Genomic DNA, 25,395 nt, shown 5'->3' on the forward strand with positions numbered 1-25,395 from the left:
TGTAGCCTCGACACTTACCCGCCGATACATCAACGATACTGCACCACTAGTCTGTGAACAAAATCATGAAAAGTTTGTCTGCCTTGAAACATACGTCGATTCCTTGTCCACAGAAGGAACTGGGGACATCTTGAGTAGTATGGAATGTTATCGGGAAAAGGAATGGAAATGAAGTCCAAGCAAAGCAGGTCTTTTCAGCTAGAGTAACAAGAAAAGAATAAAAATTGATGCAATTTATTTTACATACTCGATGACACATTCACAAGTAAAGATGCAATAAGAAAGTAACAAAGATTATTTGTCTTACATCTAACATATTTACAAAATTGTAGTGGTATTTTTTGTGTAATCTCTTTGTAAAGAAATACAGCGATAAAAACTTGTGCTCTCATAGTTGCACGAAATTAAAATGAGGACATTAAATAAGCTAGATGAAGGGGGATGTGTCTATTCTAATCGACAAATATAGGGGAAATATTTACAATTGTTTCGCTACCTAAGGACACAGTCTTAAATGTCTCGTGAAAAGACACAGCTATATTCAGATCAGACAGACATCGATACATTTACTTGTTCTCAACAAAAGACAGTGGAATAATTATACAAAACTGTTTGAATGTGTCGTATTGAGAAAACAAAATGAATCTGTATTACTTCATTTGCAGTCTCACGGCACCGTTGGAGGTAGGAACGATGGACTTTTTTTCCTAAACTTTCTCATTTTTCAAAATGGGAATGAGTTCAGAAAGCCAAAAATGTAGGGAAACAAGGACGCGAATTGAGTTGTCGAGTGTGAGGTGAGGTGAGGTGAGGTGAGGCAGTCAGTAGTAGAGCAGCGGCTCCTCTGGGTAGGCGGGCGGCAGGCAGGCGAGGCCACCGCAGGCAGAGCGGCAGCACTTGAGCGGCCCGCGGCAGTCGCCGTCCAGCGAGCAGCGGTTCGAGCACACCCACGGCTTGCGCGGCGGCGGGTCGGGGCACATGCCCGCCTTCACTGCAACACAAGCGCATGTTTCACCTCGCTGCTCTCGGAAAAAGGGCGCGCTCGTCCAAATACTCGAAGTTGAAACACCAACAAACAATGCATGCACTGTGTATACAGCAGTGTACCGTCAATAAATTACGCTGAATGAAACGAATAGTGGCACACCACGAACATCTTGATGGAATGCTACCTAACTGCATAATTTCTACGCCTGTGCTATACAGTGTGGTCCATTGATAGTGACTGGGCCAAATATCTCACGAAATAAGCGTCACACGAAAAAACTACAAAGAACGAAACTCGTCTAGCTTGAAGGGGGAAACGAGATGGCTCTATGGTTGGCCCGCTAGATGGCGCTGCCATAGTTCAAACGGATATCAGCTGCGTTTTTCTAAATAGGAACCCCTATTTTTTTTACATATTCGTGTAGTACCCCAACGGAAGTCTGCTATCGTATGCACAAGAGAAATTACGGGACGATGACAGATTTTTTGCACGCGTTCTATTTAGCAACGAAGCGCCATTCACCAACAGCGGTACCGTAAACCGGCATAATATGCACTGTTGGGCAACGGAAAATCCACGATGGCTGCGACAAGTGCAACAGCAGCGACCTTGGAGGGTTAATGTATGGTGCGACATTATGGGAGGAAGGATAATTGGCCCCCATTTTATCGATGGCAATCTAAATGGTGCAATGTATGCTGATTTCCTACATAATGTTCTACCGATGTTACTACAAGATGTTTCACTGCATGACAGAATGGCGATGTACTTCCAACATGATGGATGTCTGGCACATAGCTCGCGTCCGGTTGAAGCAGTATTGAATAGCATATTTCATGACAGGTGGATTGGTCGTCGAAGCACCATACCATGGCCCGCACGTTCACCTGATCCGACGTCCCCGGATTTCTTTCTCTGGGGAATGTTGAAGGATATTTGCTATCGTGATCCACCAACAACGCCTGACAATATACGTCAGTGCATTGTCAATGCATGTGCGAACATTGCGGAAGGCGAACTGCTTGCTGTTGAGAGGAATGTCGTTACGCGTACTGCCAAAGGCATTGAGGTTGACGGACATCATTTTGAGCATTTATTGCATTAATGTGGTATTTACAGGTAATCACGCTGTATCAGCACGCGATCTCAGAAATGATAAGTTCACAAAGGTACATGTATCACAGTGGAACAACCGAAATAAAACGTTCAAACGTACCTACGCTCTGTATTTTAATTTAAAAACCTACCTGTTACCAACTGTTCGTCTAACATTTTGAGCCATATGTTTGTGACTGTTACAGCGCCATCTATCATAAACCGAAGAAAGTGGTCCAACTTAAACTTTCATATTTCTTTTTGTACTACACGAATATGTAATAAAAAATGGGGGTTCCTATTTAAAAAATCGCAATTGACATACGTTTGACCTATGGCAGTGCCATCTGGCGGGCCAACCAGACCGCCATCCGGTTTCTCTCTTCAAGCTAGACAAGTTTCGTTCTTTGTAGTGTTTCATTTGACACTTATTTCGTGAGATATTTGGCCCGATCATAATCAATGGACCACCCTGTATATGGTTTAAAATTAAATACGAGGGTTGCCCAGAAAGTAATGCACCGCATTTTTTTCTCTCACAAGGGGAGGCCGCCAATTGTGAAATTCAGATTCGATTCATACTGCGCATAATAAAAGCTCATGGCCAGAGGTGTAATGTGGCAAAGCACCAAGATGCACTTCTCAGTCGTTGTCGAGAAAATCGACAGTTAGAAGAAACCGTTGGCGTTAAAAATACTCTCTACGATTAATAACGTTCTACAGCGTCGTGGCGCAGCGGTAAGCGCTCGGGTTCGTAATCCGAAGGTCGCCGGATCGCATCTCGCGCCATGCAACATTTTTTTTATTATTAGTTTTTTGTAATTCAAATATATATATATATATATATATATATATATATATATATATATATATATATATATATATAAACTATTAATGAATTGCATATGCATGTTGGTGAAGACGGATCGCTCTCCAATTGTACCGCCTCCATTTTTCCGTTTGTTTAACAGGGTGTACCAAAGCTCTCACATCCGCACTGGTTTTCGACGATGTTATAAGTTGCGCTAGGGACAGCATCTACCTTCTTTCGAAGTTAGCAGGCAACTACACTGTCATGCGGCGGCTCGTTTCGGCCCATTCAACATCTGTCCTTCAAGTGTAACGAGCGAGTAACGGAGTTTATATTTCATACCTGCCACAGCAAATTTGTGTTCGTGGGGTTTCTATTCTAATTCGAACGTTTGACTTACGCTATACGTATTCGTTTCGGAATATCGTTTCTACGTCTTCCGTTAACTATACGTGGTTAACATTATGAAGATAATTAATAACGTATGTGAAATATAACTTTGTTTGCGGAAAACATAATGATGTTCGAAGTCGCCAGCTTTTTCCACGACAAACAACTTTCAACAACTTATTATATGCATAATTGTTGCATATATATATATATATATATATATATATGTGTGTGTGTGTGTGTGTGTGTGTGTGTGTGTGTGTGTGTGTGTTTATACACACATTTGAATTACAAAAAACAAATACTAAAAAAAAAAAAAAAAGTTGCATGGCGCGAGATTCGATCCGCCGACCTTCGGATTACGAATCTGAGCGCTTACCGCAGCGCCACGACGCTGTAGAAAATTATTAATCGTAGAGAGTATTTCACAGCAACGGTTTATTTTAACCGTCGATTTTCTCTACAACGGCTGAGAAGTGCATCTTGGTGCTTTGCCACATTACACCTCTGGCCATGAGCTTTTATTATGCGCAGTATGAATCGAATCTGAATTTCACAATTGGCGGCCTCCTCTTGTCAGCCGAAAACAATGCTACGAATGCGAAACGTGACGTGGGTATTATTTGATCTCACCTCAGTGATCGTGGCAAGTTTCTATTACCTCCGACAGATAACCTAGCTCCAGGACAGTTTCAAAATGGTGTCTGCAGGTGATGTACGTTATAAGCAATGAGCCATCATTGAATTTCTCACTGCAGAGAAAGAAACTGTGGGGAACATTCACAAACGCTTGTGCAATGTCTATGGAGCATCTGCTGTTGACATAAGTACAGTTAGTTGCTGGGCACGGTGGGTGAGGTCATCAGAATGCAGTTCGGCAGAGCTCCACAATTTGCAGTGGTTGGGGATACTATCCACCCTACAGCCCTGACCACACCCCCTCGGACTCGTACTTGTTTGGACCATTAAAGGATGCCATTTTCAAGACATTTTGAGGAGAGGAGGTGATTCACACTGTGACGCACTGGCTTCGCCACCAGGACAAGGATTGGTACCGACAGGGCATACACGCCCTTGCTTCGCACTGTAGGAAGGCCATAGGATGGGTTGGAGATTATGTGTAAAGATCGGGTTTGTAGATAAAACACCACTCTTTCGTGTGTGTAATTCTCGTTATGTTCAATAAAGATTTGTTGAAGAAAAAAATGCGGTGCATTAGTTTCTGGACAAACTTCGTTCTTATGCGAGCTTATCTACATTCTAATACAAAAAAATTAAAATGACACACCATGAAGGAACTATCCGTATGAGACGGATCCAATAAATCACACATTTTTTCTCCCTTAACTTCAATTCCTACTCTAAATGTACATCACATCTACCACATTCCGTCCCATTCGGATAATTCCTTCGTGATGTGTTTTTTTTTTTTTTCTCTTAGTGTTTAGCTACATGTTGTTGTTGCTGTTGTTGTAGTCTTCATTCTGAACATTGATTTGATGGAGCTTTCCCTGCTACTGTATCCTTTGTAAGCCTCTTCATTTCAGAATAACTACTGCAACCTACATTCTTCTGAATCTACTTATTGTATGCATCTCTTGGTCTCTCTCTGTGATTTTTACCCCTCCGTCACTCCCACCCCCTCCCCTTCCCCCAACACATCACACACACATTTAGCTCCACTACTAAACTTGTGATCCCTTGATATCTCAGAATGTGTCCTACCAACCAGTCCCTTCTTTTCGTCAAGTTGTGACACAAATTTCTTGTTTCTCAGTTCTGTTCAGTACCTCTTCATTAGTTACGTGATCTGCTCATCTACTCTCAAACATTCTTCTGTACAATATCAAAAATCTCTAATATCTTCCTGTCTAGACTATTTATTGTCCATGTTCCACTTCCATACATGGCTAAACTCCAGATAAATACCTCCAGAAAAGACTTTCTAACACTTAAATCTGTATTCAGGGTTAACAAATTTTTCTTCGTCAGGGAAGCTTTTCTTGCCATTGCCAGTTCACTTTTTATCTCTTCTCTACTTTGGCCACCATCAGTTATTTTTGCCTGCCCAGCTAGCCACGCAGTCTAATGCACGGCGGATTAGTGTTGAGGTCTGGTGTGTCGGCCAGCCTGTGGATTGTTTTTAAAGTGGTTTTCCATCTACCTCAGCGAATGAGGGCTGGTTCTCCTTATTCCGCCTCAGTTACACTATGTTGGCGATTGCTGGATGAACACTGTCTCCACGTATGCGTACCCCATAATTACTCTACCACACAAACATTTGGGGTTACACTCATCTGGTATGAGACATTTCCAGGGGGGCCCACTGGGGGCCGAACCGCACAATAACCCTGGGTTCGGTGTGGGGTGGTGGTATGGTGGGTGGACTGCTGTGGCTTGTTGTGGGGTCGTGAATCACTGAGGGCTATGACGGGATGAAGCCTCTCCGTCGTTTATAGGTCCCCTGTTTAATACACAAGACGCATAATCAGTTATTTTGCTGCCCAAATAACAAAAGTCATCTACTACTTTTAGTGTCTCATTTCCAGATGTGATTTTCTCAGCATTGCCTAATTTAATCCGGATATATTCCATTATCCTCGTTTTGCTTTTGTTGATCTTTATCTTACATCCTCCTTTCAAGACACAGTCCATTCCATTCAACTGTTTCTCCACATACTTTTCTGTCTCTGACAGAATTACAGTCTCATCGGCAAATCTCAAAATTTTTATTATTTTTCCCTAAACTTCAATTCCTACTCTAAATTTTTCTTTAGTTTCCTTTACTGCTTGCTCATTGCACAGAGTGAATAACATCGGGAAGAGGAATTGAGAAAGAGATCAGTGATTTAGGCACACAGGCAGAAACATTCCCGCAAAGTGTTAGCAGCTTGGTTTGAGACAAGGCATCCCACAAAAAGACAATGAAGTAATATATATAGAAGTCAACACATCCCGGTAGCGATCTATGCATCTGGAGCATGAGTAATGAAAAAAAGAGATGTAGGCCCTCTAAGCAGATTGCAGGTATGTGTAACGCAGTTCCTCAGAAATAGGGTAGAAGTAACAAGGATAGGATGAGGAGTGAAAGGGTAAGGAAAATAGTAAAGAGGAACCCTTGCAGAGTAGTCTAGAAACATCAAGGCTAAGATGGTATGGAAACTTAAAGAGAATGAAAAACGATAAGATTACCAAGAAGATACATGAAATGGAGATGCGAAGGAAACAGTCAAGAGGAAGACCACGGGACTGATGGCTGAAAGATAGGGAGGAGTGTGCTGAAAAATAAGGAGAAGATTGGACCAGAGCGAACACAGAAAGCAGAAAGATGATTGGAAAACAGAACTCGATGGCAAGTCTTATGTTCCACACAGACCCAGCCTGAGACTGGAAACGGTTTAAGATGATGATGATAACGATGATGTATGCATGTCCCACATCTCCTCAACCACTCGATTGGTTTCAACCAAACTAGTTACACGTATCACTTACTATCTGGAAAGAAGCGAATATGTGGCGCCATAGAAATATAAGTCGGGAACATTTGAAGCCACCTCAGCCAAATTTGTTACATAGGTGACTCACTACTTGTGTTAATGCAAAAGAAAGGGAAAAAAGGAACTGTGCAAGTAATATACCTCTACAACTCCTAAGGTTGAGAGTGAGAGGCCGAGTCCTGAAAAAAAAAAATTCGACAAGAACCCATATTACTATCGAATCCATGGTTCTCGGCGTCGCTAGGTAGCTGCTGTTTGCAATCTCACCGTCTGTAGTTGCTTACTTCAAGAGCTGATGAGGATAACGATTATTTTCACGTGGGTCTTTCTGCTTGATGTCCACTATATGTTCAGAGGGCCTGATGATGACGAAGTGTGTAGTTGAAACTGGTTGCCAATAACTTAAGCCTGAAATTGCAGCTGGCGTTAATGTTGGAAAAGGGCTGTGATCCTTTCCTCCTAATTAACACGCCGACACTTCTACTGTGGTGGTCAGATCGTCGCTAACGTGTCTGTAGACTAGATGGAGAAAGGCCACAGGAAGCAGTGATTCTCGACAGCCATACAACTTCTGGAATCAAGGTGTGGATATGACAACAAGATTGATTTGTCATTTCACACCACAGACGCCTTGAGGAATGTGTCGATCCTCGACCAACCTGCTCCGACCTCTGATTTGTCACCCATGGAATATGTCTGGGATGCATCGGAAAGACGTATGAATTCGTACCAGCCGCCAGCCAGCATCTTCATGAACTGATGTGTGTCAGGCATAGCTAGAAGTTCCTCAATGTGATCTTCGCAGGCTTTTGCTTCCATGCCTCAACGAATGCAAGACTGCATTGGTGTCTGTGAGGGTCATACCTCATACTGACGTCAATGAAGGACATCAGCTTCGATTAGAATTAAAATTTAATCATTTAATACCATTTACGTGGCGCCTCATGGTGCGACACCACATTTCTGTCTTTGTATTAGAATTAGATGGTGTACTCGAACCCCTAGCAGGGCTGTCCCTCGTGTGTGGGCAAACATTAGTGTTGTACCGAGTTCATTCGGTGCAGAGGTATCAAACGAAGCTGAAACGTTAAAGAAAGGTGCCCGTTTGAAACTTTGTTGCAGATTAAAACAGTACGCTGGACAGAGAGCCGAACCCGAAACCTTGTGGGGACTGATGACCATAGATGTTAAGTCCCATAGTGCTCAGAGCCATTTGAACCATTTGAACCGAAACCTTGCCGTTCGGGGCCGTGGTATCAAAAATTCAGCTAGCTACCTGAGTACGATTCCGGAGCTATCTTTACTTCTACCAGTGCCACCCTCCGACTGTGCAAACTGTAGAGAGAGGGGCTGGCAGAAGTAAAGTTGTGCGAAAGGATCGTCATTCGTGCTCGAATAGCTCAGCCGGTACAGCAATTCGCTCGAAACGCAAAGTTTCTGCCTCGAGTCCCGGTCTGCTCCACAGTTTTAACCTGCCAGGCAGTTTCATAACAACGCGCACTTCGTTGTGACAGAGTCATTCTGAAATCACAAATACGCATCGTCGACGTCAAAGGGCACAATATCAACTGGCATCTGAACTCGAAAGGCGCAGAGAGATGGGTGTCCAGGAAATGGGTTTGCTATAGAGAACCATTTTAGCTCGTACAAAATTCACTGCTACAACAATGATGCGCGGTTATTTAGTGAATCTCGGAATACATGGATCATTTTTATGACAAATCGTAATAATGTCAAATGAGTTATTTTATATTCAAATAACAATATAAAGATATGAGTAGGTAATTCATACTCATCCCCATTATACATTACAATAACAGAAATTCTTCTACGGAAGAGAAGGAGGTTTCAAGGAGAAACTCCATCAATTTGTTTTCAAATTATACGTTGCTCTCTATCAGATTCTTTACATCACTGGATATGTAATCAAAATTTTTGGTTTCAGCATTGTACACCACTTTTTGTGATAAAGACAACCCTAATGTGGGGTAATGAATGGCATTTTCTTCTTCTGGCATTGTATTTATGCACATCATTGTTCTGTTGAATTGCAGTGGATTATTTACAGCAATCTTCATGAGGGAATAAATATCTTGTGAAGCAGTCATGCAAACGCCTGACTCCTTAAACACATGTGTACGAGATGATCATGGGAGAGCATCACGTACTATTCTTACAGCATGTTTTTGAGCAATGAATACTATCTTTCTTAAAGATGAGTTACTTAGAACATTATTCGGTACGAGATTATTGAATCAAAATATGAAAAATTTGTCAACTTTCTCATTTGCCTCACCCCAAGACTTGCAGTGAATGTAAGTGCAAATGTGGCTGAACCCAGCTGTTATAGGAGTTCTAAAATGTGGCTTTGCCAGCTTAAATTCTCGTCTATATGGACGCCTAACAATTTTGAAGTTTTTAATTTATTTATTTTTTCCTCACCATGTGTTGCACTTATCATAAGTACAGTACCTCCTGATTTACAAAACTGAACATGTTAGGCATTTTTGAAATCGAGAGTCATAGCATTCGCACAAAGCTATTCAATGATACTTTTAGAACATTGTTTATCTTATTTCTGCCGCTATATTTATGATTGGATTGATTACAATACTAGTTTCATCCACGAAAAGAACTAATTCTGCTTGTTGTATATTAAACGGAAGATCGCTTCCATATCTGAGGAACAATAGCGACCTTAGATTGAGCCTCTTGGAACCACATACGTGATTTATCGCCAGTCAGGAGACTCTCCCCTAATGAAATTGAGTGAGTTACTAAGTGCGACTTTCTGCACCCGTTTGGATAGATTTGACATTATCGGTTCGTTGGCCATATCATCAATTCAATAAACTTCCATTTATCAAGGAGAACTTTGTGACTCACGTAGTCAGATGATTTACATAAGTCGCGGAAAATATCAGCCGCTGGTATTTTGCTATTTGATGCTCATAAAATTTGGTGAGTGAACGTGCCAATGGGATTCTCACTAGAGCAATTCTTTTGGAATCCAGAATGTGATTTACTGAGGATTTTACTGTTACTCGGGTGGAACACTTCTCTGCAATACATCACCTTCTCAAAAATTTTGAAAAATAATGTCAGTAGTGAAACAAGTTGGTAGTTATTGACATTTCTCCAATCAAGTTTCTTTTCTGAAAAACGGCTTGAGTTAGTATGCATTACGTATTTGAGATAATACGGGGCTTATTATAGGGAAACAAATCTTTATAACTATGTTGGAAACACCATAAAATCCAGATTCCCTTAATTTTAGTAGGATAATTTGATGATTCGCAAGACTGAATTTAATGAGAGTTACTTTTTCAAGACAGTCCTGTGATTTTTCTCTTGAACTGTTTCTCCCTATATTTTCTACTACATTTAAGAAATGATTATTAAATATATCTGCTATCTTTGCCTGACCATTTGTAGGTCTTCCACTTACTTTAATAGCGATGTTATCCTGTTCTGTGGCCTGTTGGCCTATCTCTCGTTTCACGACACTCAATACAGCCTCAGTCTGTTGTCGATATTACTGATTTCTAACGTAATTTACATGTTTCTTGATTATAATAACTTCTCTTAGTAATTCTGTGTATTTTTGCGATGAGCAACTATCGGAGGATCTTTACTTGTTCTTGCCAACACATATGTTTCCCTTTCCCTTTAACATGGTACTTCAATCCCTCTTGTGATCTTTTTTTACATAACTGTTTGATGTTCTTTATGATTAACTTACGTGGAATGCTGTTTTGAAGTAATGATATGAATTTACCATGGATTAGATTAAATTAAGTAGTCCTGGGCCATCTCTTGTAAATAACTCTTACAAATTGTTCTTGAGTCAGTAATTATTCTAACTAATTGGCACAGCATGTGTGTGCGTGTGTGTGTGCGTGCGTGTGTGTGTGTGTGTGTGTGTGTTCACGCTCAGACTGCAATACGTTACAGTACTGACGAGCAGCAGTGCTTTACTTGGTCAGTACCTGCGCTCCCGTTATTTTGTATTGTTTCAGTTTGAGTTTGCGCACAGCTGTGTGAGCTGACACCAGACTAAATGGCGCAACGGTTTTAGGACACCTTACAAAAGCCGTTCCTATCTCGTGAAAGTTGGGCTGAAACCGACACGCCACCTGACGAATTTCGAAAACAGCAACGTATGCGGCGATCGGAGCTTGCCATCGTGGTTTTGCCTCCCGCGCAACACCGGACACGTGAACATCTGTATGCTTCCGTATGCACGCTACTTTCCCTTCTGGTCGTCACGTAAACCTTGTGATGGATGTCGTAGGCTAAGTTTACAGACTATGTCAATATCATGAAACGGGAGCTAGGCTTAACTTAATTAAACAAAAAACTCAGAACAATTATTTACCAGGTAATGAAACTGTACAACAAATTATCCAGAACAAATAAATAGATACCTGAAGCAAAGAATTTAAAGGTAAGATGAAACATTTAAGTAAGTAATATACTGTATAGTAGAGGAAAACTTAAATAACACTAAGCACCGGTTGGTAAAAATGTTGAAACTGATAAACATTAAGAAAGAAATATCTGTGTCCTTACACAATATACTTCCAATATGCGTGTACTGGATAACCGAATGACAGATAACTTTAAGGGAAATTGCTAATTTAAGTATCGTCACAGATATCAAGGTAAACTGTGTTGTACTGTGGGGTCGGTGCAACTAGAATGTGGAGACACGAAGCTCTAAAGTAGTGTTCAGACCGTTTCATGACGTGATATGCGTGCAGATGCGAACATCCGATTATGTTCACAGTCAGTGAGGTGTTGATAATGGAGTCTTTGTCGCCTTAAAGGCATTTTTGACAAACATCAACTCACCATGTCCAATCACAAAGGTGATCATTGCTCACGACCGTGTACACCGCGTATTTAAAGCAAACCTGATTTGCATCCTCATATCGGCGCTACTAGCGGCACTCTTATTCGACAGGCGTGAAATTTGAATATTCATCATCTTTCAGATGTAGAAACACGCCTACTACCTTTCGTTTACGTCGTACAACTTCTTCTTGGTGTTGCAATTTTTTCTCCTTCATTGTCCACTAGTGCCTTGTGTAGGACCTAATATCCAACGACAAGCTGCGAGTCGAAAGAAAGCATAAATCTACAAATAGTCCACCACCAAAAAGCTACAGAGGTGCTAAAATGAGGTAGCGATTAGTACGAGTGGTGTTTAAAAGTAGCTAACATCGCTAAAGTTAGCGCCCGATGAGGTCCCTTTGCAGTTCTAGTGAACTGCTAGTGAATTAGCTCCACTGTTGATCATGCTTTACCACAGCTTGGCAACGGTTTAGATCACTCTAAAGAGCGATAGCTTTCTTATTACAGTCGATGCTAGTTCTGTGTCTGGAAAACAGCACTTTGTGGACACTATTTTGTCTGTGTGGTCTGTTTTGGAGTATTGTGTTTCAGAGGAACCTTTTGCTCCAGGTAATTTAACACATTTGCATTGTTATATAAAGATGAAAGAGAAAATGTTATTAAATGAGGTACGGTCTGGTATAGAATTCATGTTCGGCAGTATTAATGGCGTTTTTGATGTTCAGAATTGTAGAAGTCGAAAGTCTGCACTAATTTACATTACGAAATATGATCCGTCACTTATTTTACTCACATCTGTTTGTAACAGAATTGTAGCACACATTTTGAGATCGAATACTATGAGTACCTGCAACAAAATACCCTTTTCCATGGCAGCTGGAAAGGAGATTTGAAGAGATCGATCATGCAAAACGGAACACGCGCTCTTCACGCATAATACACTTAATGATAGGATAGAGGAAACCAAACTCATTCAGTGTTTGTAAACTTTCCGATGCCTTCATATCGAGTCAAAGAACGCCATCAAAAGAAAAGATTTGCCTACGGGACATCTAAGCAGCTTCTCGACTGAATTGTGGGTTTCCTGACGGCGAGGACGTAGCATGTTACCCTCGCAGGAGAGTCATCTGCAGACTCTGACGTAATATCTTGTATGCTCTAGTGAAGAAGTTGTGCGACCTAAACTAAAACTGGATGTCGTGTTTCTACATATGAAAGGCGATATCTGTTCAGATTTCCCACAAGTCGCATAAGAGTCGCGATAGTATCACCACTATGAGGATGCAAATCAAGTTTGCTTCAAATACGTGCTGCAACGATTGTGAGCGTTAGTTACCTTTGAGATTTGACGTGGTGAGTTGATGTTAGGCAAAAATTCCCGAGTTTGAAAGAGTTCGAGTAATAGGGCTACGAGAAACTGGACGTTCCTTCTGTGATACTGTAGCAAGACTTGATAGGAACGTAGCCACTGTAAATGATTGCTGGCAGCGGTGATCACGGGAATGTACGGTCACAAGGAGACTGGGCTCCGGATGGCCACTTGGCACCACCGAAAGGGAAGACCACGGTGTTTGGAGTATGACTCTGGCGCATCGCACTGCATCCGCAGCAGCAGTTTGAGCAGCAGCTGGCACCAAAGCGACAAAACCGTTACAAATCGGTTACTTGAAGGACTGCTCCTAGCCAGACGACCTGTAGCGTGCATTCCACTGAACCCAAAAAGCCGCCATATGAGACTTCAGTAATGCCAAGCAAGAGATCACTGCAAGACAGGATGGAGGTTTATTGTGTTTCCTGATGAAAGCTACATTACTGGCCATTAAAATTGCTACACCAAGAAGAAATGCAGATGATAAACGGGTTTTCATTAGAAAATATATTATACTAGAACTGACATGTGATTACATTTTCACGCAATTCGGGTGCATAGATCCTGAGAAAACAGCACCCAGAACAACCACCTCTGGCCGTAATGACGGCCTAGATGCGCCTGGGCATTGAGTCAAACAGAGCTTGGATGGTGTGTACAGGTACAGCCGCCCATACAGCTTCAAACGATACTACAGGTATGTAGGGTTTCGCAGGGATCGAATGAAGGATAGAGCCACGGGTCGTAACACATCTGAAATGTAACGTCCACTGTTCAAAGTGCCGTCAATGTGAACAAGCGGTGACTGAGGTGTGTAACCAATGGCACCCCATACTATCACGCCGGGTGATACGCCAGTACGGCGATGACGAGTACACGCTTCCAATGTGCGTTCACCGCGATGTCGCCAAACACGGATGCGACCATCATGATGCTGTAAACAGAAGATAACCGCAGCCATGGTCTCCGAGCTGATAGTCCATGTTGCTGCGAACGTCGTCGAACTGTTCGTGCAGATGGTTGTTGTCTTGCGAACGTCCCCATCTGTTGACTCAGGGATCGAGACGTGGCTGCACGAGCCGTTATAGCCATGCGGATAAGATGCCTGTCATTTCGACTGCTAGTGATACGAGGCCGCTGGGATCCAGCACGGGGTTCCGTATCACCCTCCTGAGCGCACCGATTCCATATTCTGCTAACAGTAATTGGATATCGACCAACGCGAGCAGCAATGTCGCGATACGATAAACCGCAAACGCGATAGGCTACAATCCGAGCTTTATCAAAGTCGGAAACGTGATGGTACGCATTTCTCCTCCTTACTCGAGGCATCACAACAACGTTTCACCAGGCAACGCCGCTCAACTGTTGTTTGTGTATGAGAAATCGGTTGGAAACTTTCCTCATGTCAGCACGTTGTAGGTGTGGCCACCGGCGCCCACCTTGTGTGAATGCTCTGAAAAGCTAATCGTTTGCATATCACAACATCTTCTTCCTGTTGGTTAAATTTCGCGTCTGTAGCACGTCACCTTCGTGTTGTAGCAATTTTAATGGGCAGGAGTGTAGTTCTTCCTGTGTCAGTGATGGCCGTGTACTGGTCAGAAGGAGGCTAGTTGATGGCCTGCAACCAACCTGTCTGCATTCTAGGCACACTCGACCTACACCTGGCTGCGATTTCATATGACATCAGGATTACTCACGTGGTTGTCTCAAGCACCCTGACCGCAAGTTTGCACGTCAATCTGGTGACTCGACCTGTTGTGCTACCACTCGTCAGCTGCACTCCAAGGGGTGTTTCCGAAGGTATAATGCTCGCCGAAATACCGCTGTTGTAACCCCAGCATGCTCTGCAGAGTATCGACATGTTGCCTTGGTCCGCGCGATCACCAGATCTGCCTCCAGACGAGCACAGTATGGTACATCAGCGGTTGAGAACTCCAGCGTCATCCACAAACAGCATTGACCGTCCTGTACTGAGCAAACGAGTGCAAGATTCATGGAATCCTATCGCTCAGAAACTTATATCCAGCACCTGGATAACACTATGCATACACGTCTGCATGCTTGTATTCAACATTACACCGGTTATTAATCTACCAGCATTTCATATTTGCAATTAGTTATTTCGCTCTTACGTCAACCTGTGATTCTGCAGTGTTAATCACGGAAATGTGTTACCTACACTAATGAATTCCAGAAATTTCATTACTCTGTGTTAAATATTTTTTGGTGTTGCGATTTCTTCCCGTCTGTGTCTTTCCACTGCTGTCCAAAGTAGACTTATGGTGTATCCTTCTAGCTGAATAACCCACGCAGTTGCATGTGTCGGCCGGCACAAGAGTAAGACGGCAAGCAGTGAGTAGGCAGCCGCATCCTTCCCAGAAGGCAGCCGTGACACACGCCGGCCGACAGCAGACGGCGCGGGCAGCCCACACGCTGGCTGTCTGGCCGGGAGGCGCTGACGTCAGCTGGCGGCCCTTTATAGCTGCTAATCCTGTTGTCGGATGACTTAACGCCAGTTCTGGTAGCGTACGCACAGAGAATCTACAGGCTGTCTCAGGAGGAATGGTCAATATTCAGGGATATGACAGGAAAGACCAATCGAAGCAGAGAAGTCTGTATATAAAACTCGGCATAATGGCTATTTATAAACCGACAAAAAGATCGAAGAGTGTCTCTGATCGGCAAAGGAGACAAAGGACCCACTTTCAACGTTGCGAATATACCGCATACCATGTAATTGCGGAAAAATGTATGTTGGAATGACTGGACGATCAGTCAACACCAGGATCGCAAAACATAAGCAGCAATGGAGGTTGGGGCAGGTGGAGAAATCGGCCGTGGCAGAGCACGCGCTGTGTGAGCCGGACCGTATAGTAAATTCGCCGGCACTGAAATTCTTGCTGCAGAGAAGAGCTATCGCAGCCGCTTGTCCAGAGAAGCTACAGAAATGCACAAACATAATAACAGCTTCAACAAGAAAGAAGAAAGCCTCAAGGTGAACGGATTCTGGATTCCAGTGCTGCGGAGAACGACCGATGCAGGCAGCAAAGGGAGAACCGCACCGGAAATGGCTGCTGAAAAGCCCTTCGACGTTGGCGTGCCAGGTACATATAATCTGCGGCAGCGCGCTCGACTCCAATCCACCATCAACGGTGGAGGGTGAAGCTTTGACACTGCCAGTCACAAATAATTCGAGAATAATTAGCAGTGCGGTCTAAGTGGGGATCATGAAATGTAGGCAACATACATTACATATGGTAAGCTAATTTTTTCTGTCGATTTGCTGCTGCACGTGAGATATGAGCCCACCTCAACACACCATCAGGTCAATAGCGACCAAAGCTACTAGTGGAAGTCGGTGACGTAACACTGAAAGATGTGAGGTCGATTTCACCTACTTAGAAGGGAGTGACCGATATTTGGAGGGATGCAATATTAATTCTTCTTACTCATGAAAGGAGAAAACTATTATTAAAGCAACGACGCATTTCTTCAGGATCAACATGATGAACGAATATTTGAGATTACAAAAGAAAAAAGATAATGGACCTGCGCTCAAAGATGTGTTGAAGATGTGAAAACTAAGGGATTTGCAGTATGATTCAAACTACTTACTAGATATTACATCCTCTTAGTTTCACTTATTTACAAATCTAAAGGAATTTTGGCTTGTAAAACATTTGTAATCCAATGAAACGATGGTAGCAACTGTGCATTGATATTCTACAGACATTTTAAGCTCTTCACGGCGTAAAATAAATAAGGTTTATTTTCTTTTTCTTACTATTTCCAAACAGCTGTTTTTATTGCTTCCTCCTATAATTGCAATCGATTTCGAAATCAGAAGGCTTGCCATCGGTACAGGCAAAGCCCGAAGACATACCGAGTTAGCAGCAACCTGAAGAGCAACAGAAACTAACATGCTAACTTAAATACATACATTTTTATTTGTTCATTGCTTATTTTCGAGTTTTTCTTTGTAACTGTGATTCTGTATATAGCTGTTGTTAAGTTATATGGAAAAACGATGTCTTAATTATTGGATTATTAGACCGTACACTGAGCAAACTGAAAAGGAAACGAAGGACAGATTTGGAAATGGGATTAAAATTAAGAGAGAAGAGAAAAGCCTTAGGGATTTGCGAATGACAGGGACGGCCAATGACTTGAAAGATCAGTTTAGCTGAATAGATCGTGTCTTCAAAAGACAGGCGATATTAAAGGAATTAGATTAAGAAAAGACACATGAAAATCAGTCAAGGAGTTTTGCTGTTTGAGCAGCAAAATACTTCTGACGATGACCAAAGTAGAGGAGATAATGAAGAACGGCAAGAAAGGGTTTATGAAAAAGAGGAATTTTTTAGCATCGATTACAAATTTAATTGTCAGCAGGCCTTTTGTGAAAGTATTGGCCTGGAGTGTGGCCTTGTCTGAAGGCGAAACGTGAACGATAAACGGTTGAGAGAATAAGAGACTGTAAGCTTTCGAAATGTGGTGCTGCAGAAGAATGTTGAAGATTAGATGCGTAGATCGACTAACTAATGAAGAGGTTCTGAATCTAACGGGGGAAAAAATAAATCTGTGGCATCACTTGATTAAAAGAAGGGATCTTTTGACATAACGCATTCTGAAGCATCAGAATGCGTTATGGAGGTAATGGAGGCAAGCGCGGGGGGGGGGGGGGGGGGGGTGTTGACAAGGGTTAAAATCACAAAAAGAGATCAAGGTTTGAATGCAGTTAGAAGGTTCAGATGCATGTACGTTGCAACAGTTATGCAGAATGAAGGCTTCCACAGAATGGACCAGCGTGGAGAGGTGTGTAAGACCAGTCTTCGGACTGAAAACGGCATAAACTACAACAGAGAACTTTCAGTATATTGAATATGTTATACTGCAGACAAAAATAAATAAATAAATCACATGGGTTCCTCTTCAGGTAAATAATGCGGGAATCGATGTGCAGTACACTCTCAAGTGTATCACATGAGCATTAGGCAGCGCACTTATTCATTTATGAGCTGCCTCGTGTTCACATTATGTACTCGCTGATGCACTGTACGTGATCACATATTATGTACCTGAAGACGAAGCCTTTTGGATTCGAAATCGAGTGCACTGAAAATAGAAAACAATGAAAAGAGCTTTTTGGATACAGAAACAAAACAGGAGTACATAAAATTCAAAACACGGTTGTTATTCTTGTTACAGAAATTTATTAGCCCAGATCGCACAAAAATACACAAAGATTACTAGTTTTCTATCAGATATCAACAAGGACACAACATGAAAGCATGTTATACACGTCTTCTGTATTTTATTTGTAATTATTATGAGCTGTTCGCACAGATATTCTTTTAATCTATGATGAGAGACAGTACTATGGAATGTCATCTCTGTAAGTTGTGTCCAGTTAATGTGAACAGTAGACGAAATGGATTGGCCATGCAGTAACTTTTTCTATACAAATGACCTGAACATGACGGCTTAATTTCGATGAAACTAGTAATCTCTGTGTGTTTTTGTGTGAAATGGGCGAAAAAACTTCTGTAATATGAACAACGGCCGCGTTTAGATTCTGAGATCACCTTCAATGGTGTTGACAGTGTCAGGTAATTATCATAAACAGTAGTCGTTTTACGCCGTGAAAGATTTAGCAGCTCACATTTCGACTTACATCGCTAAAGAAGATGTAAGTTTCAAAATCGCGAACTCACTAAATGGAAAATACTCACTAAGAAAGCGCAATGAATTAAAAAGGGGCCCGCATCGAAAAAATTGCGCAGTCTCAACAAATTATTTCACTGTTAGAAAGATAATTTTTAATCTTTCCCTAACACACGGAAGTAGTTAGGTTTTTTCAGTACTTTTGGAGCATACGACAGTGTGGAAGAAAAACATGAACTACGATAAAATTGTAAGTGTAAGATTCTGAAATATGATCCTAAAGAAGGTATTTGAAAATTAAGAGGATATATAAGTAAGAAACGGAGAACTTTATGCTATTCTCACCGACCTTAACAGAAGGTGGGAGAAATTACTTCGACATCCGCCACCACTCAGTAATAGTGAGCTCGAAATAAGAGGTACAGGAAAACTAAAAATTGTTAGGGTACTCAGATAGTAGAATATTTACATCACCTTACTGAGGACGTATTTTTCTAGTCGGTCATACATATGATCAGAAATCCACAGGACGCTTCGTGAGACTCTACGTCAGAGGAAATTAAAGGAAGGCCTGGCTGGGTGCATTAGGATCACAGACGACTCTTCTGACACAATGTAACAACAGACTTTGAATTACATATTACTGTAAGGAATCGGGTGTTTGAAAAAAAATATCGTATTACCTATTTGAGTTGCTGGTAAAATACTTTATTTATACAACCAATTTCAAACGGCTGACCATCGTCAGGTTCATAACAGTATTCACAGCATCATATTAGGGGAAGTATAAGATCATTCTCGCTAGGTGATAAAACGACGAGCAATACACTGTTTTCATATCGTAATATAAATTATGTTGTTAATTTATAAAAACTGTGCTAGTGAGTGTATTCATTCATTTTAAAAGTGTAAAGGCTTTAACGCTGTGAAGAGATTTACACCACACAGAGCTGACTGAACAGCTGACCACTGTGTACTGGTAGAACCAAGCAGGGATCAGCTGTTGAGTCGCCTCTGGGTGGTGTGAATCTGTTCGCAGCGTTAAAGCCGACTACAGTTTTAAAATGAGTGCATACACTCACTAGCATAGTTTTTAAAATTAACGACATAGTTCATATTACTATATGATAACAGTGTATTATTCATGGTTTTATCACCTGACGATAACGATTTTATATTTCAGCTAACTGATGCTGTGGATAGTTCTATGAACCTGATGATAGCCAGACGACTGAAACCGGTGTATAAATGAACTATGTTACCAGCAGCTCAACGTGGTAGTATGACATTTTTTAAATTTATAAGAGCTGTGGGGCAACACTTCCTCAAAATTGAGTATTTGTCGGAGAGATTTCACAGGACGTCTCCACACTCTTCGTTATTGAGGTTATTGATAACTGGATACGCTGGAAAACCACAAAATCCGATCTTAACATTTTCAGGTCTAGGAAAATATTTGATAAAGACCATTGAAGTCTAAAGCATACCGAACGCATCAATTGTAAGACAATCTTGTCAGTTACTGAAGACGACTCGGATATAGATGTCACAGAAAGATGTCTTCCAAGGCTATGGAGCTACATTTATATGGCGGTGCTGCTATCTAGAAGTCGTTAGATGAACAAGTGAGAGACACCGCACAGAGAGGATCAAACAACGTCGTGTTTGGTCTGTGGAGCACTTCAAGGTTTCGAGTGACAGAGGTTAAAAGTACGCAGTAAAGCACCAAAGAAGTGAATCCAGTTTCTAAAAAGTGATATATTGCCAATTGGAAGTATGCGACCTTCGTACATGTTTGTGTAGTAACTTATTTCGTCGAGATCACTTTAATAATAAAAATATTCACGTTATCAGTTTCGGCAAGTAGTTGCCATCTTCAGATGTGCTTAATTTACCGAAAAGCGTCATACAGATAACTATGAACGAATATGTCATGTGACAATATGATGTGCAGCTTATGTTTCATAGGACCTGCAGAGCAGGATAAGCCAGCAACTGCATATTTATACGGAGTGTCCAAACTCGCTACTGTGAGATATTAATTTCTATTTCTTTTCCTTTCACTACAGATTCGTCTCGACTGAATTGCCATTATCGAGTGACCTGTGGGTGACTATTTTTATTATACATATTTATGTTATAGTAGAAAATTGTGCATGGATTGCTACTTACGTAGATATCGTCTAGATCGACTGACACACATATAACACCGCAGGCAACTACATTTTGACTGTCGTTCAATATTTGCTGAATTAAAGTGGTAATCAATTTGTAATCTGTTGTGGTGATAATTTGACAGTTTTGCAGCTGCGATGTATGTTTACAAAGTATAAGCACTGTTATACAGATGATACACGCATTATTTGGTTGCACGTGTATATATGATTGCTGTATGTTCGTAATAGTCTGTGTTTATAGTGATCGTAGCTGTTATTAATTTATAGGTGTTTATTAGATGGGCGCTTTTTATTTGACGCGTATGCTTATGTTAACTTCTGTTTTCGACAACTTTTTGTAAACTCATTCTCATACGTATTCCACTGAGTCTCTCACATATGTTTTCAGGGTATGTATGTGAGCAACACTAGTAACGTTTTATATTGGCGTGAGCCATCTTTGGCTCTGCGCAGCGGTTTGAATTTATCCGTTTTCGAGATTTTCAATGAAATGTTTTAAATAGTATTGATGTTTACGATCCGTCGGTTCGATCAGTATATCTTGTGGTTGGTTTCTTACGTGTATATAAATTTCAAGTTCTTTTTCTCTTAATGATGTATAGAACGACAGTCAAAATACAGTTGCCAACTATGTTATATGTAAGGCAGTCCATCTAGATAATATTTACTTTACTAGCAATCCATGCTAAAAGTTCTGCTATAACATAAAATTATGATAAAAATGATGCCACCCACATTGTACTACAGGTCATTGGATAATGGCAATTTAGCCGAAACAGATATTTAGCGAAAGGGAAAGAAATAAAAATCTGTATCAGAATTCCAAGCAACCAAGTACCTGGCATTCATTGATTTTCAAAAGGCCTTCGATTCCGTGAAACATAAAGTGCTCTGGCAGGTGTTGCGGATGTATGGCATACCACAGAAGATCTTAAACATCATAAAATATCTATATGATGGCTACAAATGTTGCATACTCCAAGAGGGAAATATGACAGAGCCCATAAACGTAACAACTGGAGTCCGGCAGGGTTGCATTTCATCACCAACACTTTTTCTACTTGTTCTATACTCAGTTATGAGAAGAGCCACAGCAGGCAGGAGACGAGGAATCCAGTGCGGGTCCATGAAAGTCTGGAGGATTTGGATTTTGCAGACGACATAGTTTTATTAGCTCAAAGGCTGACTGATATGCAAACTAAATTAAACTTTCTGAAATAAGACGCAGAGACTGCTGGCCTCAAGATAAATACAGGCAAAACAAAGGAAATGAGAGTAAATTAGGGAACGTGAAGGTGCCACTGTTAATAGGTGAGCAGCGGGTGGAGACTGTGAACTCATTCCTGTATCTGGGTAGTGTAGTGACGGAAGATGGTGGAGCCGGAGATGACGTGAAAAACCGCATTCAAAGGCAAATGCTGCCTTTATACAATTGTATCCAATATGGAAAAATAGAAATATCACGTACAAAACAAAAATCCGTATTTTTAATACAAATGAGAAGGCTGTCCTTCTGTACGCCGCGCGGGATTAGCCGTGCGGTCTGAGGCGCTGCAGTCATGGACTGTGCGGCTGGTCCCGGCGGAGGTTGGAGTCCTCCCTCGGGCATGGGTGTGTGTGTTTGTTCTTAGGATAATTTAGGTTAAGTAGTGTGTAAGCTTAGGGACTGATGACCTTAGCAGTTAAGTCCCATAAGATTTCACACACATTTGAACATTTTTTTTGTCCTTCTGTACGCCAGTGGAAGCTGGAAAATGGATGAAAAGATAACATCCCAGTTACAAAGCTTCATAAATAGATGTCTTGGACGCATCATGAATATCTGGTGGCCAGAAAAAAATATGTAATGAGGAGCTCTGGCGAATAACAAATCAGATAATTATAGAAGAAATGGTTCAACCTGCGACCGTAGCGGTCCCACGGTTCCAGGCTGTGGCGCCTAGAACCACTCGGCCATTCCGGCTGGCGCCCTATAGAAGACCAGATACGAGAGAGAATGTGGGGTTGGTCGGGGTACACCTTGGGAAAACCGGATGGAGCCATCGAGAAAAAAGCATTGGAATGGAATCCCCAGGGAACAAGGGGCACATGGAAGAGGACAGTGGAAGGGGAAGCAAAAAGAGTTGGCAAGACCTGGGCAGAACTGAGGCAAATGGCCAAAGACGGATGGTGAGTTCTCCTGGATGCACTGTGCCCCCATAGGACCAAAGGAATTAAGTCAAGTAAATCAAATGACTTCGTGGTGTCCAAAATGCTTAACTATATTTCAAATGGTTCAAATGGCTCTGAGCACTATGGGACTAAACTTCTGAGGTCATCAGTCCCCTAGAACTTAGAACTACTTAAACCTAACTAACCTAAGGACATCACACACATCCATGCCCGAGGCAGGATTCGACCCTGCGACCGTAGCAACTATATTTGTTTTTGAGCAACTGTATGAAGCCTTTTAGTGGATTTAACTCGTCTGAAGGAGGCAACTAGTTGGCAAAACCAGTAATGTGAATGTTACTTAATTTTATCCACTGTTTTTCAGTGTTTCGTCCGCGACTGTTTTACTTTCGTAAAATGAAGAAGAAACCGCCTTCAGTCACAAGTTGCGTTTATTTACTGCACTATGCATTTCGAGCCCTGGAGGCTCATCTTCAGGTGCTTTTTAGTGATTTACATCAGTTTTTTTAGTTGTTTGCATGTTGATATTACATTTTTGTGTTACAACATGGTATTTGTAGATATAAGTTTAACAGCGTTAATAATAGTTAGTTTCATATTATTAACGCTGTTAAACTTATATCTGCAATATACCATGTTGTAACACAAAAATGTAATATCAACAGGCAAACAACTAAAAAACCTTATGTAAATCACTAAAAAGCACCTGAAGATGAACCTCCAGGGCTCGAAATGCATAGTGCAGTAAATAAACGCAACTTGTGACTGAAGGCGGTTTGTTCTTCATTTTACGAATGTGAATATTTTTGTTCTATAAGCGATCCCAATGAATTATCGTCGAGCCAGTGGAAGCGTTACATTTATGACTGGCGCTGTTGCATTGCTGAAAGAGCGAGGGGCGAGCGCGAGTACTTACTGATGAGGGGCTCCCTGGAGCGCGTGACGGGCTGCGAGCAGACGGCGCCGCCGCACGTGGTGGCGCAGCACTTGAGCTGGCCGGGGCAGTGGCCGTCGTAGGCGCAGGTGCGCTCGCACACCAGCTGCGGCAGCGCGGGCGAGCACGCGCCAGGCTTCTCGTAGGCGCCGGCAGCCAGGGGCGCCAGCAGCAGGAGAGGCAAGAGCGCCAGGGGCAGGCGGGACGGCGACATGGCAAAGACAGATCGCCGCCGGCCGCCGCCGCCCCTTAATACCTGCGCCGCTTCCGCCGCAGGTCCCGCGTGCCTCTCCTTCCACACCGCGCTTGCTTCATCCAGTGCCCCCTCCCCAGCGGGCTCGATCGTCTCGCTGCAGTCGCTTCCAGCGAACTCCTCCCTACTTTTTTTCGACGGAGACGCTGCCGTCGGCATTCCCGACACGCCGGTGTGCAATCACTTTCCGACTCGCCCTATTAGGAAACGGGCCACGGAATTCAGTACATTCGCGTCTTACTCTTCTCGGATGACGTGGAAACCGTTGCATTTTGACGTCAGGTGGTTTCACGTAGTCGTATATCGCGTGCCAATCCGTCTAAGAAACGGACGTCCTCTGTGCAACCGACGAGGAAGGAAACGTATGGAAAAACTCAACTAAAAGGAGATATGGGATGATACGTGTTAAGATAAAAGTGAGTAACTTGCAAATACTGGAAGGATTTTAAAAGAAAAATTGTAAGCACAGGTTAGAATATATAGGTGATTCAGCTGCCCCTACCACTGTCGTTTTATGCAACCTGCAACGTTATAAGTGGCCTTTATTAAACACGCGCGAGATTTTCATACTCCCTCGCTGGCTACGCGCGAGCCATTAGTCCTATAGAAAAAAATGAATGGGATCTACTTGTAGGAAATTTAATGTAGTAAAATTTTTTACTGGGATACGTTTCCGCTGGAGGCGGTATTTTTTTTAGATATTCGAGAAAAACGTGCAAAACTGACCTTCAAACGCACCCCCACCCCCACACTCAGCCCCCAGTGGTCAGTATTTCTAGTACGTTGTTCATAGTACTCCCTCGTAATACCGTACAAAAATTTGCGACTACGCGAATTATTTCCTACGTTTGACCATTTTTGGTCTTCATTGAAAGGCCTTACTACGCCACCGGCTTAGTCGAGCACTCACAAATTGTAAAACTGACGTTTGTATAAATTTTGAGTAACAGTTTTGTGAATTTTAACAGCGTAAAATAAACAGTTACATTCGTCAGGCCTTCTGACTACGAATTTACTGTGTTTGTAAGGCTTAAGTTTCGATCCAATTGTCGACGTCATTAGTTTTAGCATAACGTTTACGAAAATCGTTTTCCGTTGATTACTCTCAAGACCATGTTTAAATTAATAATGTTAACGAAGTAGCCGACTATGCTGGTGGCGTAATAGCCCAATCAGTAGAGACCG

The 25,395-nt window shown here is 42.0% G+C and overlaps 1 protein-coding gene across 1 annotated transcript; it reads right to left on the reverse strand.

Moving 5' to 3' along the window:
- Positions 1–218: 218 nt before the first annotated feature.
- LOC126236283 (WAP four-disulfide core domain protein 2-like) lies at positions 219–24,191 on the reverse strand. Its single transcript, XM_049945459.1, has 2 exons — positions 23,940–24,191; positions 219–991 (listed from the first exon to the last, which is right to left on the reverse strand). Exons 1-2 carry the CDS (start codon positions 24,169–24,171, stop codon positions 822–824), a joined length of 402 nt encoding a protein of 133 aa, XP_049801416.1. The 5' UTR covers positions 24,172–24,191; the 3' UTR covers positions 219–821.
- Positions 24,192–25,395: the final 1,204 nt, after the last annotated feature.

This window comes from Schistocerca nitens, chromosome 1, assembly GCF_023898315.1.
Source record: "Schistocerca nitens isolate TAMUIC-IGC-003100 chromosome 1, iqSchNite1.1, whole genome shotgun sequence".
Classification (NCBI taxonomy): Eukaryota; Metazoa; Arthropoda; class Insecta; order Orthoptera; family Acrididae; genus Schistocerca; species Schistocerca nitens.

Excerpts from the sequence above, each read along its gene's own strand:
- LOC126236283 (XM_049945459.1), bottom strand. The coding sequence starts at position 24,171 with ATGTCGCCGTCCCGCCTGCCCCTGGCGCTCTTGCCTCTCCTGCTGCTG. Across the intron at positions 992-23,939 it reads CTCCAGGGAGCCCCTCATCA|TGAAGGCGGGCATGTGCCCC; the intron begins GTAAGTACTCGC and ends CTTGTGTTGCAG.